An 11,630-nucleotide genomic window follows, 5' to 3' on the forward strand; every position below is an offset into this window, starting at 1 on the left:
TAGACCATTCCTATTGAGTCTCTCAGTGTGGACACCTGTCTACAGGGGATTTGCCTTGTTCTTGAATGTTTCTCTGTGATGTGAAGAATCTGGTAGAAGCATCCATGAGGTGAATGCCCTGACTGTAGGGGGCAGCATTGTAGCAGATCCACCAATCTCCACTGTGCCCCATTTATTGTATCCAGTCTAGGCAATCCTCTATGAGAGAAATACTCCAGTTCTCACCTGCACTGATACATTGTAACAAACTCTCTTATCATTGTATAACCCATTTTCAAGTGCTCTGTTAGGGAAATAGAGATAATAGAAAGGTGTTTTCCGTTCAGGACGCTCATCGACTAGCCAGAATAGAGAATGGCTACAAACAGTATCTCCTGTTGAGGAGGATCCGACACGTCCATGTATTACATTGTGATTTTAGTTGGACCTGTGTAATGCTTCATTCCACCTTTAGAGGCGCAGTAGGACATTTTAACACTTGCAGTCGGTTTCCCCACAGATGACAAGATCCCTCTAACAAAATGGAGGTTGTAAAAGGCCGACAACCCCTGTAAAGCTCTGTTCACACCAAATTTGGTTTTATATCTGACATATACCTTTTAAATGGCTTAAACCTGGAGAATCAGACATTGGGGCCTATACAACATTTACTAGATAGACGTCCAATGAGAATAAAAACAAGCACAAAGATGTAGGGGGTAAAAGGAAGATTTTATTTATAGATAACAGGGGGGTATATTTTATTATTAGGATTTTTTTAAATATAATTATTAAGTAATATGTATGTGTCAATTATTTTAAATATATATGTAAATTTAAGGCCGTGTTGATCCAGAGGAAGGCGAAAACCCCTGTGATGAATGGGCCAATTCTCATATAAGGGGGAAAATTCCTTCCTGACCCCAAATATGGCGATCAGAATAATCCCAGGATCCAAGGCTGATGTGTAATATGTGTAATATGGGGGTAAACTTAATTTTTTTTACTTTTTTTCATTATTTTTCTTTATTTATATTATATTATAAGTGTACCTACTTATTAATCTATCATCCTAAACCTAATTAAGGCCGTGTTGATCCAGAGGAAGGCGAAAACCCCCTGTGAGGAATGAGCCAATTGTCCTCATATTAAGGGGGGAAAATTCCTTCCTGACCCCAAATATGGCGATCAGAATAATCCCAGGATCAAAGGCTGATATCTCATCTATCTATAATATGTGTCTACGTGCGGGTGTCTATACTTATCATGTAGTGTGGGTGCCTATACTTATCATATAGTGTGGGTGCCTATACTTATAATATAGTGCTAGTGTCTCTACTATGTGTCTACGTGCGGGTGCCTATACTTATCATGTAGTGTGGGTGCCTATACTTATAATGTAGTGCTAGTGTCTATACTTCTAATGTAGTGTGGGTGTCTATACTTATCATGTAGTGTGGGTGTCTGTACTTATTATGAAGTGTGGGTGATGTAGGTGTAATGTGTGATGTGTGTATTACTTACCTGGCCTGTGCTGGGGTAAGTTCAGGGATAATAGCCGCTCAGGTACATTTGCCGCTACTCAGGATCGTCAGGACTGCAAGATGCGGCTATTGTTCCTGAACTCTACAGATGGAATCTAAGCACAGGCCGCTCCTGGGGGTGAAGAGGATCTTCAGGCCGGAGTGATGTCAGATGCCAGCCCGGGATTGGAGGATGCAAAGTCAAGCAACTGGGGTAGCAACAAGATGGCAAAGGTGCAGCATGTAGATGGTACGGAGAGAGATGATGTTCTAGGGCAGCCGAGGTGACATACAGCAGCAGAGATTTGAGGTGCGGGTCAGGAGGCATGAAGTTCTGGGCAGTGGATCTCATCAATTTAAGAAGTAGCAGAGACAAAGTCATTGGAAGAGACAGAGGCAGAAGACACGGACAATGAGGAGGAACAGAAGGTAAGAAAAACATCTGATGAGTGTTATCTCCAGAGGAGGAGGATCTAACCCGGTCCAGCTTGGTGACATATAGCTGAATCCGGCCAAGGGGTGAAGAGATTTTTTTCTCTCCGGCCACTGCAGATGGTGATTCTCCAGAACTGGCTCAAATGGTGTGAATGGCGGCCGTGCTCTCCTCTCCTCCAGTTCCTCCCAGCCGATGGTGGAAAAGCATGGATGAGCTCTGATGTTCCAGCACACACCGAGGCGCTTCTCAGGATTCTTATGCAGCAGTTTTTTGACGAGATGTTTTACGTCAGTGTTAAGCCAAGATGGAAATATGGGCTTTTTGGTGGTGATGGCTTTGTAAGCCGTTTGCCGGTCTGGGCCGTTGTTAAAGGGGAAGCGTCCTGTTGACATCCTGGACACCACAATCCCCAGGCTCCACCAATCAACTGCTGGGCCATATCTCTTCCTAAGAAGCACCTCAGGGGCCATGTAATAAAATGTTCCCGTCACTCCACGGATGTTATTGGAGGCGGTGACGCCATCTTGGGCGAGCCCCAGGTCGATGATTCGGATGTGGCCAGCTGCATCCAGCATGATGTTATCAGGCTTTAGATCTCTGCAAAGAAATGAGACAAGAGAATGAGAAATCTGCCCAGTGATACAGGAGGAGGGTGATGGGTCACTGCAAGACTAAACAGAATAGCCATTCAGGACCCTAGGAAAGATGGGTGCATTATTTCTAGCATGTAAAGATAAAAAAAAGAGGAAAGTTCTGCTTACCGGTGGACGATGTTGTGTCCATGGAGGAACTGGAGGCCACACACAATCTCTGCTGTGTAGAATCTGATGGGAAAAACAGATTGTAGTCTCAATGTCATCAAATATTCCTGCATCAATTCCCTAATATCATGTGTGATTCTGTGGGGTCTGTGGCAGAGCAGAGGTGCTGTTTATGGCAGCCTGTATTCTCTCTATTCTCTGCATTGTCCTTCATCTGACCTCCTAGCTAAGTTTTCCTCACCCGAGAAAGAGATTCAGTTTTCTGTCCTAGCCCTTTATCTAAATCCCTTAGCCAAGGCTGAGTGGCTTGTGCCCACCAGCTCTCCCCTGACTACACCCCTGACCTCAGCTGTTATCCCCCTCCTCTGTTCCCCTATTGGTATATTCCCCTCAGTCTCCTGATTAGTTATTTACTAACCTTACGCTGCCGGTGTCCAAGCAGCCGCACATCCTGATCGAAGCCTCCAGGCTGCCACCGGACAGATACTCCGTGATAAAGCATGCGCTCTCCCGAGACTGTTGTGCGGCATAGAGGTGGCATAGAAATGGGCAGTCTCGGGCCGCCAGGAGTATCCGCCGCTCTCTCATGATTACTTCTGTATTGTGCCGTTTGGTGATCATCTTTACGGCCATATAGGTGTTTCGGCCGGGGACTGATGCCAGCACCACCTGAGGAAAACAAGTGGACAATCCTCATGAGAAGAAGGAACAGGGGTGGACTGAGGGGTCGTCATTCAGGTAATACCCAGGACCCTACAGCTGAATAAAGCTGAGCTCCCGGCATAATGCAGTGTCCGCTGTTGGATGTTCTATGGAGAGGTCTTAAGGACAAGCAGTAGATAGGTCTTTGACTTGGTTGGGATCCATACAGCTACTGTAATGTGTAATGTGGACATAGAGGTCACTGTATGTATTGTTTCCTTATAGCAGCTTAAATGGGCCAGGACATGGAAATAAATAATGCCCCCTCCCCCACAGCTGTGAACTTTGAGATCAGCAATGAATCGGAATACCCCTTTATAGCAGCACTAGACCTAAATGTGATGATAAGAGGAACAGATGAGATATATGACATAAAGCAGTGGTCACTGGGCAGGACATTTTCTGGATGTCTGATTATGAATTCCATAGAAGAACATACAATCACCATCTGCACAATATTAACCCTTTAACGCAACTTTACGTCATAGTTTGCCCTGCATTAAGGCATCATGAAGAACAGTTACGTCATGGTGCTATTCTGTCACCATGTCCAAAGACATGGTGACAGAACAGTGACATCGGCAGTCACAGACAGCCGATAGTCACAGTCACTCGTCAGGGGAACAATCGCAGCGCGGTGCCGCCAGCGATCACTGTGATTTGTCAGTCAGTAGTGACTGACCAATCACAGTATTGCAGCATGGTTACCGGGCTAAAAGAGCCGGGTAGCCACACTAGCCGATCGACTGTTAGCAACAGGAGGCCTAACAATGGCACTTTGTCTGTCAAGTACGGGGCTTAAAAGGCTTCTGGCTGCAGATAAAAGATGGCGGCGGGCTCTGAAGCTGAGCCTGCACCATGAGTCGAAGGGTGTCAGCTGTATATCACAGCTGCCATCCTGCTGTAACGGCCGGGAACGGAGCTACCTCTGTACCCTGCCATTAACCCCTTAGATGCCGCGATCAAAAGCGATCGGGGCATCTTAGTGGTTTGCAGGAGATTGGCATCGCTGCGATGTGGTTGCACGGATTCCGATTCCTAATAGGCTTGCTGTCAGTGAATAGCTGACAGCTCTAATGCATTGCATTAGAAGGGTAGTGCAATGTATTAGAATAAAGATGAGAGGTGCAGGTCTTCAAGTCCCCTAGTGGGACAAAAAAACATAAAAATAAAAAAAGTTCAGCTAAAGTGTAAAAATTAAAGTTCTAAGTTAAAAAATTAAAAACTGCCTTTTTTCCTATAATAAGTACTTTATTATAGGAAACAAAATGAAACCGTTAAGAAAGTACACATATTTGGTATCACCGCGTTCGTAACAACCCAAACTATAAAACCATAATGTTATTTTTCCCGCACGGTGAACACCGCAAAAAAATAAATAACAAACACTATTTTTTTGGGTAAAGCCCTTCTAAAATATAGAATAAAAAGTGATCAAAAAGTCGCATGTACCCCAAAATGGTACCAATAAAAACTACAACCCATCCCGCAAAAAAACAAGCCATTACACAGCCTTGTCAATGCAAAAATAAAAAAGTTATGGCTCTCAGAATATGGTGAAACAAAAAATAAATTATTTTCAAAAAAGGGATTTTTTTTTGTGCAAACGCTGCAAAACATAAAAAAACTATATACATATGGTATCACCGTAAATATATCCACCCGCAGAATAAAGTAAAATGTCATTTATAGCGCACGGTAAACACTGTAAAAAAACAAACAAACATTATCAGAATTGCTGGTTTTTGGTCACATTGCTTGCCAAAAAAATGGAATAAAAAGTGATTAAAAAAAATGTGTACCCCAAAATGGTCCTAATGAAAACTACATATTGTCCCGCAATAAATAAGCCCTCACACAGCTCTGGTGGTGAAAAAATAAAAAAGTTCTGTCTCTCAGAAAATGGCGATGAAAAATATGCATTGTTCCAAAAGCGGATAAGATTGGGCGCCATTTATCAGTGCGACACCGGCCACACATCTATGAATTGTTTATTTACCCCATTATTATACCCTATTATTATGCCCTGATGTACGCCGCACAGCTTACATATGCCCCCACATTATACACCGAAATACCAGTAAAACCCCAAACCGAACAACTGCCAAGCAAAATCTGTGCTCCGAGAGCTAAATGGCGCTCCCTCCCTTGTAAACCCTACAGCGTGCCCAAACAGCAGTTTACGTCCACATATATAGCATTGTCATACCCGGGAGAACTGGCTTAACAGTTTTATAAGATATTTGTCTTCAGTGGCACAAACTGGGCACAACATATTGTGCACTAAATTGGCATATCAGTGGAAAATTGCAATTTTCACTTTGGACCATCCGCTGGGCACTAATTTCTAATGTAGAATCACCTGTGGGGTCAAAATGCTCACTACATACCTTAAAATGCCATAAGGGGTGTAGTTTCCAATATGGGGGGTCACTACTTGGGGGTTTGTTTTACTATTTGACTTCAGGGCCATGCAAGTGTTGGCCAATGCTGTGAAAATCACCAAAATAGACCTCAAATGCGCATGGTGCTCTTCCCTTCTGAGCCCTGTCTTGTCCAGGCAAATGATAAATGCCTTGAGGGGTGCAGTTTCCAAAATGTGGTCACTTCTTGGGGCTTCCACTGTACTCTGGTACCTCAGGGGTTTTGCATATGTGACATGGTGGCCAAAAACCAATACAGTAAAATCTGCATGCCAAATAGCGCTCCTGCCATTCGGAGCCCTGCTGTGTATCCAAACAGCAGTTTATGACCACATGTGGGGTATTGCCGTAATCGGGAGAAATTGCTTTACAAATGTTGGGGTGCTTTTTCTCCATTATCCCTTGCAAAAATAAAGACATTCTACAATTTAGTGGAACAAAATGTAGATTTTAATTTTCACGGCCCAATTCCAATAAATTCTGCAAAAGACCTGTGGTGTCTAAATGCTGACTATACTCCTAGATAGATTCCTTGAGGCGTGTAGTTTCCCAAATGGGGTCACTTTTGGGGGTTTCCATTGTTTTGGCCTCTCATAGGCTTTGCAAATGAAACATGGCACCTGAAAAACAATCAAGCAAAATTTGAGCTCCAAAAGCCAAATGGCACTCCTTGCCTCCTGAGCCCTGCCGTGGGTCCAAACAGCAGTTTATTACCACATATGTTTCTTTTTCTCCTTTATCTATTGTAAAACTGAAAAAATCTGAGCTAAAACAACATTTTATTAGAAAAAAAACGTAGATTTTCATTTTCACAGCCTAATTACACTAAATTCAGCAAAATACCTGTAGGGTCAAAATCCTCACTATACCTCTTTATAAATTCATTGAGGGGTGTAGTTTGCCAAATGTTGTCCTTTTTGGGGAGTTTGCTTTGTTTTGGTCCCACAAGACCTCTTTAAATCTGACATGGTGCCTAAAATATATTCTAATAAAAATAAGACCCCAATATCCAAAATTACATTTGTAAATTTCACCTTTAATTTGCTTTAATTCTTGTGAAACGCCTAAAGGGTTCAGGAACGGTCTAACTGCTGTTTTGAATAATTTGAGGGGTTCAGTTTTTAAAATGGGATGATTTATAGCGGGTTTATAGTATATAAGGCCCTAAAAAACAGTTCAGAACGGAACCGGTCCCCAAAATAAGGCTTTTGAAATTTTCTTGGAAATGTGAGAAGTTGCTGCTAAAATTCTAAGCCTTGTAATGTCCTAGAAAAATAAAAGGACGTGCAAAAAACTATGCAAACATAAAGTAGACATATGGGAAATGTGAAATAGCAGCCATTTTGTGTGGTATTACTATCTGTCTTCCAAGCAGATGCATTTAAATTTGATAAAATGCAAATATTTGAAATTTTTCTTAAAATTTTGGTGTGTTTCATAAATAAACACTGAATGTGTCGACCAAATTTCACCACTATCTTAACTGGTTCCCGACGCTGGGTGTGTTTTTACGGCCAGCGGTCAGGTACGGGTCCTTAAAACTCGCGCCATAGACTTTTTACGGCTCGGGTTTTAACTTGCTGCCCGAGCGATCGGGCAGCTGAATTTCGGGTCTCCAGCTGTCAGTGACTGTCGGGGACACTGAGGAGAGGATAGATTCAGCTTTCGCTGCTTCTGTCTTCTCTGATCACTTGTACACAGCGCTCAATGAACGCTGTGTATAGGAATAGAGGCAGCGGCCGCGCCGCTGTCTCTATTGCTCCCGGTGTTCATGTGACTGGTCACATGATCGCCGGGTGCTGTTGGTGACAGACTGCTGCTCGGTCTAACTAGACCCAGCACAGCCCTATTAGTGACAATCGTCACTATGAGAGGGCTGATTTCCTCTGTAACTGGGGCTGCTGTGCAGCTCCAGTGGAAAAGCATGGTGTAAAAGAAAGAAAATATATATATATAAAGTTCCCCAAAGGTCTTTTTTGACCTTTGAGGGACAGACCATAGTAATAAAAAAATTAAAGTAAAGTAAAGTGCAAAAAAAATTAATAATAAATGCACATAAAATACCAACCCCCCAAAAAAACGTTCCCCCCGCCAATCATTGTTGTAACGCTATTGCCCTAATATAAACATGTAATATATTACAATTTACAGTAGACAATGACGATCACAAATAAAAGGTCTATTTTAGGGTAAGATGTTATGTTATTACCAAAAAAAAAATAGCTGAAATGTAAAAAAGCTTATTGTTTTACTATTATTTTCAAACTTTAAGAATAAAAATTCAAAAATAGCAAAAAGGATGTGTATAAAAACGATAAAAAAAGAAACCTGCATTGTCTACGGAAAAAACATCTCAAAAATCACTTTGTTAGCTCAAGAAATAAAAAAGTCATAGCCTAACACGTGCTAAAAAGGGTTAAACGGTGTCTGGTCCTGAAGGCTCAAAATAGCGCGGTCCTGAACTGGTTGAAGTCCAATTTGTCACGAGAAAACAATCTCAGAATCGCTTGAACAAATAAAAGCATTTCAAAGTTATTACCACTTCAAGTGATACATGTCAGATTTGAAAAAAATGGTCTGGTCCTTAGGCCAAAACAGTCTTAGTCACTAAGGGGTTAAATGGCTGATAACAGAAAACAATAGATGCAGATAAAACAAAAAATAGGTTTACTGTCCCTTTAAAATTAAATAAGGAGTTGTAATACTCACTTTGCCAAAGCTGCCCCTACCCAGGACCTGGTGGATGGTGAAGCGGCTGATGTTAAGCCTGGCATAGGGGCTGGATGTTCCAGAGTCTTGGCTTCTCCCAGAACTTGGCTCCTCATCCTCCAATCCTCTGTGGTCTCCTCTGTCCTGGTCTCCTCTCCTCTTCTTAAATCCTGCGATGCTCTCCTCTTCCCTCTTCCTCTTCTCGTCTCCTCTTTTCTTCTTCTCGCTGTGTCCAGTGGACGCCATTTACGCAAATCTCTTCCAAACTGTAGACCTCCGTCTAATCGCTGCCGTCAACAGTTGAAAGTAAATGTCAGTTGGTCGTGTGCAGGTCACATGATGTCAGAGGTCATGGAATCCTCAGGTGGCACCTTCCTGGCACTGATCTGCCATATCTGATGTGGGCATCAAGGGTGACAGTCTAGTGTCCAGGGGAATGAGAGGGAATTTCATGGCGGGTTCTTCTAGTTCTGTATTATTAGTAGATGGGAATGGGGGCAAATAAAGAGTCTGGTATATTAGGGCTGGCAGTGGTGCCCGTAGCTCATCAGGAACTGTAAATAATAGTTGGATAATACATGTTCATGGGTTTTTACTACTTACGTCTCTGTAAATGTATAATCGATATGTGCAGATAGCAGAATGCACCGATTATACTGAGATAAGATTCGCTGTATAGACACCGCTCATCCCTCTCCTAACAGAAGTAACTCTTGTATTCCTAATGGGGGCACTATCTAGTTTTCACTGTTTATACTGGCAAGAATGCCCCTTAACCCCTTAATGACCAGCCTATTTTAGACCTTAAAGGGGTTGTCCGAGATCCCAAAATTTTTTCAAAAACTCTGTCATACATTACCCCTTATACAAACAACCTAAATAAAGCATTATTTAAAAAAAAAATTCTACTTAACCCCTTAATGACCGGGCATGTTTGTACCTTAATGACCAAGCCAGATTTGTCAAATCTGGTATGTCTGACTTTATCAGAGAATAACTCTGTGAAAGTTTTGAATATCCAAGTAATTCTGACATTGTTTTTTCGTCACATGTTGTACTTTATTTTAGTGGTAAAAGTAGACTGATACGATTTGCGGAAATTAATTAAAAAATGGAAGAAATTTTGTAAAAATTACCTTTTTCCCCTATTTTTAACTGCAATATGTCACATATGTACACACATACTGTACAATTTTTTTTAATTAAATATATATTTCTATCTCTTTACTCCATTTTGGCAGCACTTTTGAAAAAATAAAATAAATTTTCAGCAATTTAGAGGACTTACAAATTGAAATAATAATTTTATAAATTTTGAAGTACATTTTGTTTTCCGGCACCAAGCCAGGTTTTCAGAGGCTCATAGGTCTCAGAGTGATGGAGACCCCCACAAATGACCCCATTTAGAAAACTAGACCCCTTAAGGTATTTACCTAAGGGTATAGTAAGTATTTTGACCCCACAGTTTTTTGCTAAATGTAATACATAGCAGGTGAAAAAAAAAAATTTCACGTTTTTCATAAAAGTATCAGTTTGAAGACCAATTTCTTTGTAAAGCGACCATGAGAATGAAGAAACACACCACAAAATCTATCACCCTCTTTCTCCTGTTTTAAAAAATGCCCCCATTGTGACCCTAATGCGCTGCCTGGAAACACGGCAGGACCCAAAATGAAGGGAGCACCCGGAGGCTTTCAGGACTCATATTTTGCTTGAAAATGTTTTAGGCCCCACTGTACATTTGGAGAGGCTTTGAGCTGCCAGAACGATAGAAACTCCCCATAAACGACCCCATTTAGAAAACTAGACCCCATAAGGTATTTATTTAGGGGTATAGTAATTATTTTGACCCCACAGTTCTTTGCTAAATTTAATGCATATCAGGTGAAAAAAATAATAATTTCACTTTTTTCATAAAAGTATTTGTTTGAAGACAGATTTCTTTGTAAAGCGACCATGAAAATGAAGAAACACACCCCAAAATCTATCACCCTCTTTCTCTTGTTTTCAAAAATACCCACATTGTGGCCCTAATGCGTTGTTTGGACACACGGCAGGGCCCCAAAGGAAGGGAACACCCGGAGGCTTTCAGGACTCATATTTTGCTTGAAAATGTTTTAGGCCCCACTGTGCATTTGGAGAGGCTTTGAGCTGCCAGAATGATAGAAACTCCCCATAAACGACCCCATTTCGAAAACTAGACCCCTTAAGGTATTTATCTAGGGGTATAGTTAGCATTTTGACCACACAGGTTTTTCGCTAAATATATTGAAATTAGTCTGTAAGAATTAAAATGTACTTTTTTTCTGAAACAACATAGAAATTTTTATTATTTACAAGGAATAACGAAGAAAATGCACCCCAACATTTGTAAAGCAATGTCTCCCGATTACGACAATACCCCATATGTGGTAATAAACTGCTGTTTGGACCCACAGCAGGGCTCAGAAGGGAAGGAGCGCCATTTGGATTTATGATTTTGCTGGAATGGTTTTCGGTGCCATGTCGCATTTGCAATGCACTGGAGGGACCAAAACAGTGGAAACCCACCAAAAATGACCCCATTTTGGAAAAACCTTCAAGGAATTTTTCTAGGGGTATAGTGAGCATTTAGACCCCACGGTTCTTTTGCAGAGTTTATTAGAATTAGGGCGCGAAAATTAATATCAAAATTTTTTCCACTAAAATGTTGCATTTTCTCATTTTCACAAGGGATAAAGGAGGAAAAAAACAACCATTTTTTTATAAAGCAATTTCTCCCGAGTACGGAAATACCCCACATGTGGTCATACGTTTTCTTCATTAGAAATGAATTAACCCTTTCAGGACTGATCCATTTTTTGCTTTCATATTTTAGATTTTCACTCCCCGCTTTCCAAGAGCCATAGCTTTTTTATTTTTCCATCAATAGAGTGGTGTGAAGGCTTATTTGTTGCGGGACAATCTGTAGTTTTCATTGGTACCATTTTGGGGTACATGCGATTTTTTTTTTTGATCACTTTTTATTCAATTTTTTTGCAATCCTGAGCAAGAAACAGGAATTCTGACACCGTTTTTTTAGGTTTTTTTTTGCGGCGCTCACCGTACGCAATAAATG

General features: G+C 41.3%; 1 protein-coding gene across 1 annotated transcript; it reads right to left on the bottom strand.

Annotated features, from left to right (window-relative positions):
* Nucleotides 1–692: 692 nt before the first annotated feature.
* Nucleotides 693–8,817, bottom strand: LOC142656458 (protein kinase C delta type-like). The gene is made up of 4 exons (XM_075831392.1): nucleotides 8,534–8,817; nucleotides 3,118–3,368; nucleotides 2,700–2,762; nucleotides 693–2,535 (listed from the first exon to the last, which is right to left on the bottom strand). Exons 1-4 carry the CDS (start codon nucleotides 8,777–8,779, stop codon nucleotides 1,881–1,883), a joined length of 1,215 nt encoding a protein of 404 aa, XP_075687507.1. The 5' UTR covers nucleotides 8,780–8,817; the 3' UTR covers nucleotides 693–1,880.
* Nucleotides 8,818–11,630: the final 2,813 nt, after the last annotated feature.

Source organism: Rhinoderma darwinii, chromosome 6 (genome assembly GCF_050947455.1).
Source record: "Rhinoderma darwinii isolate aRhiDar2 chromosome 6, aRhiDar2.hap1, whole genome shotgun sequence".
NCBI classification, from domain to species: Eukaryota; Metazoa; Chordata; class Amphibia; order Anura; family Rhinodermatidae; genus Rhinoderma; species Rhinoderma darwinii.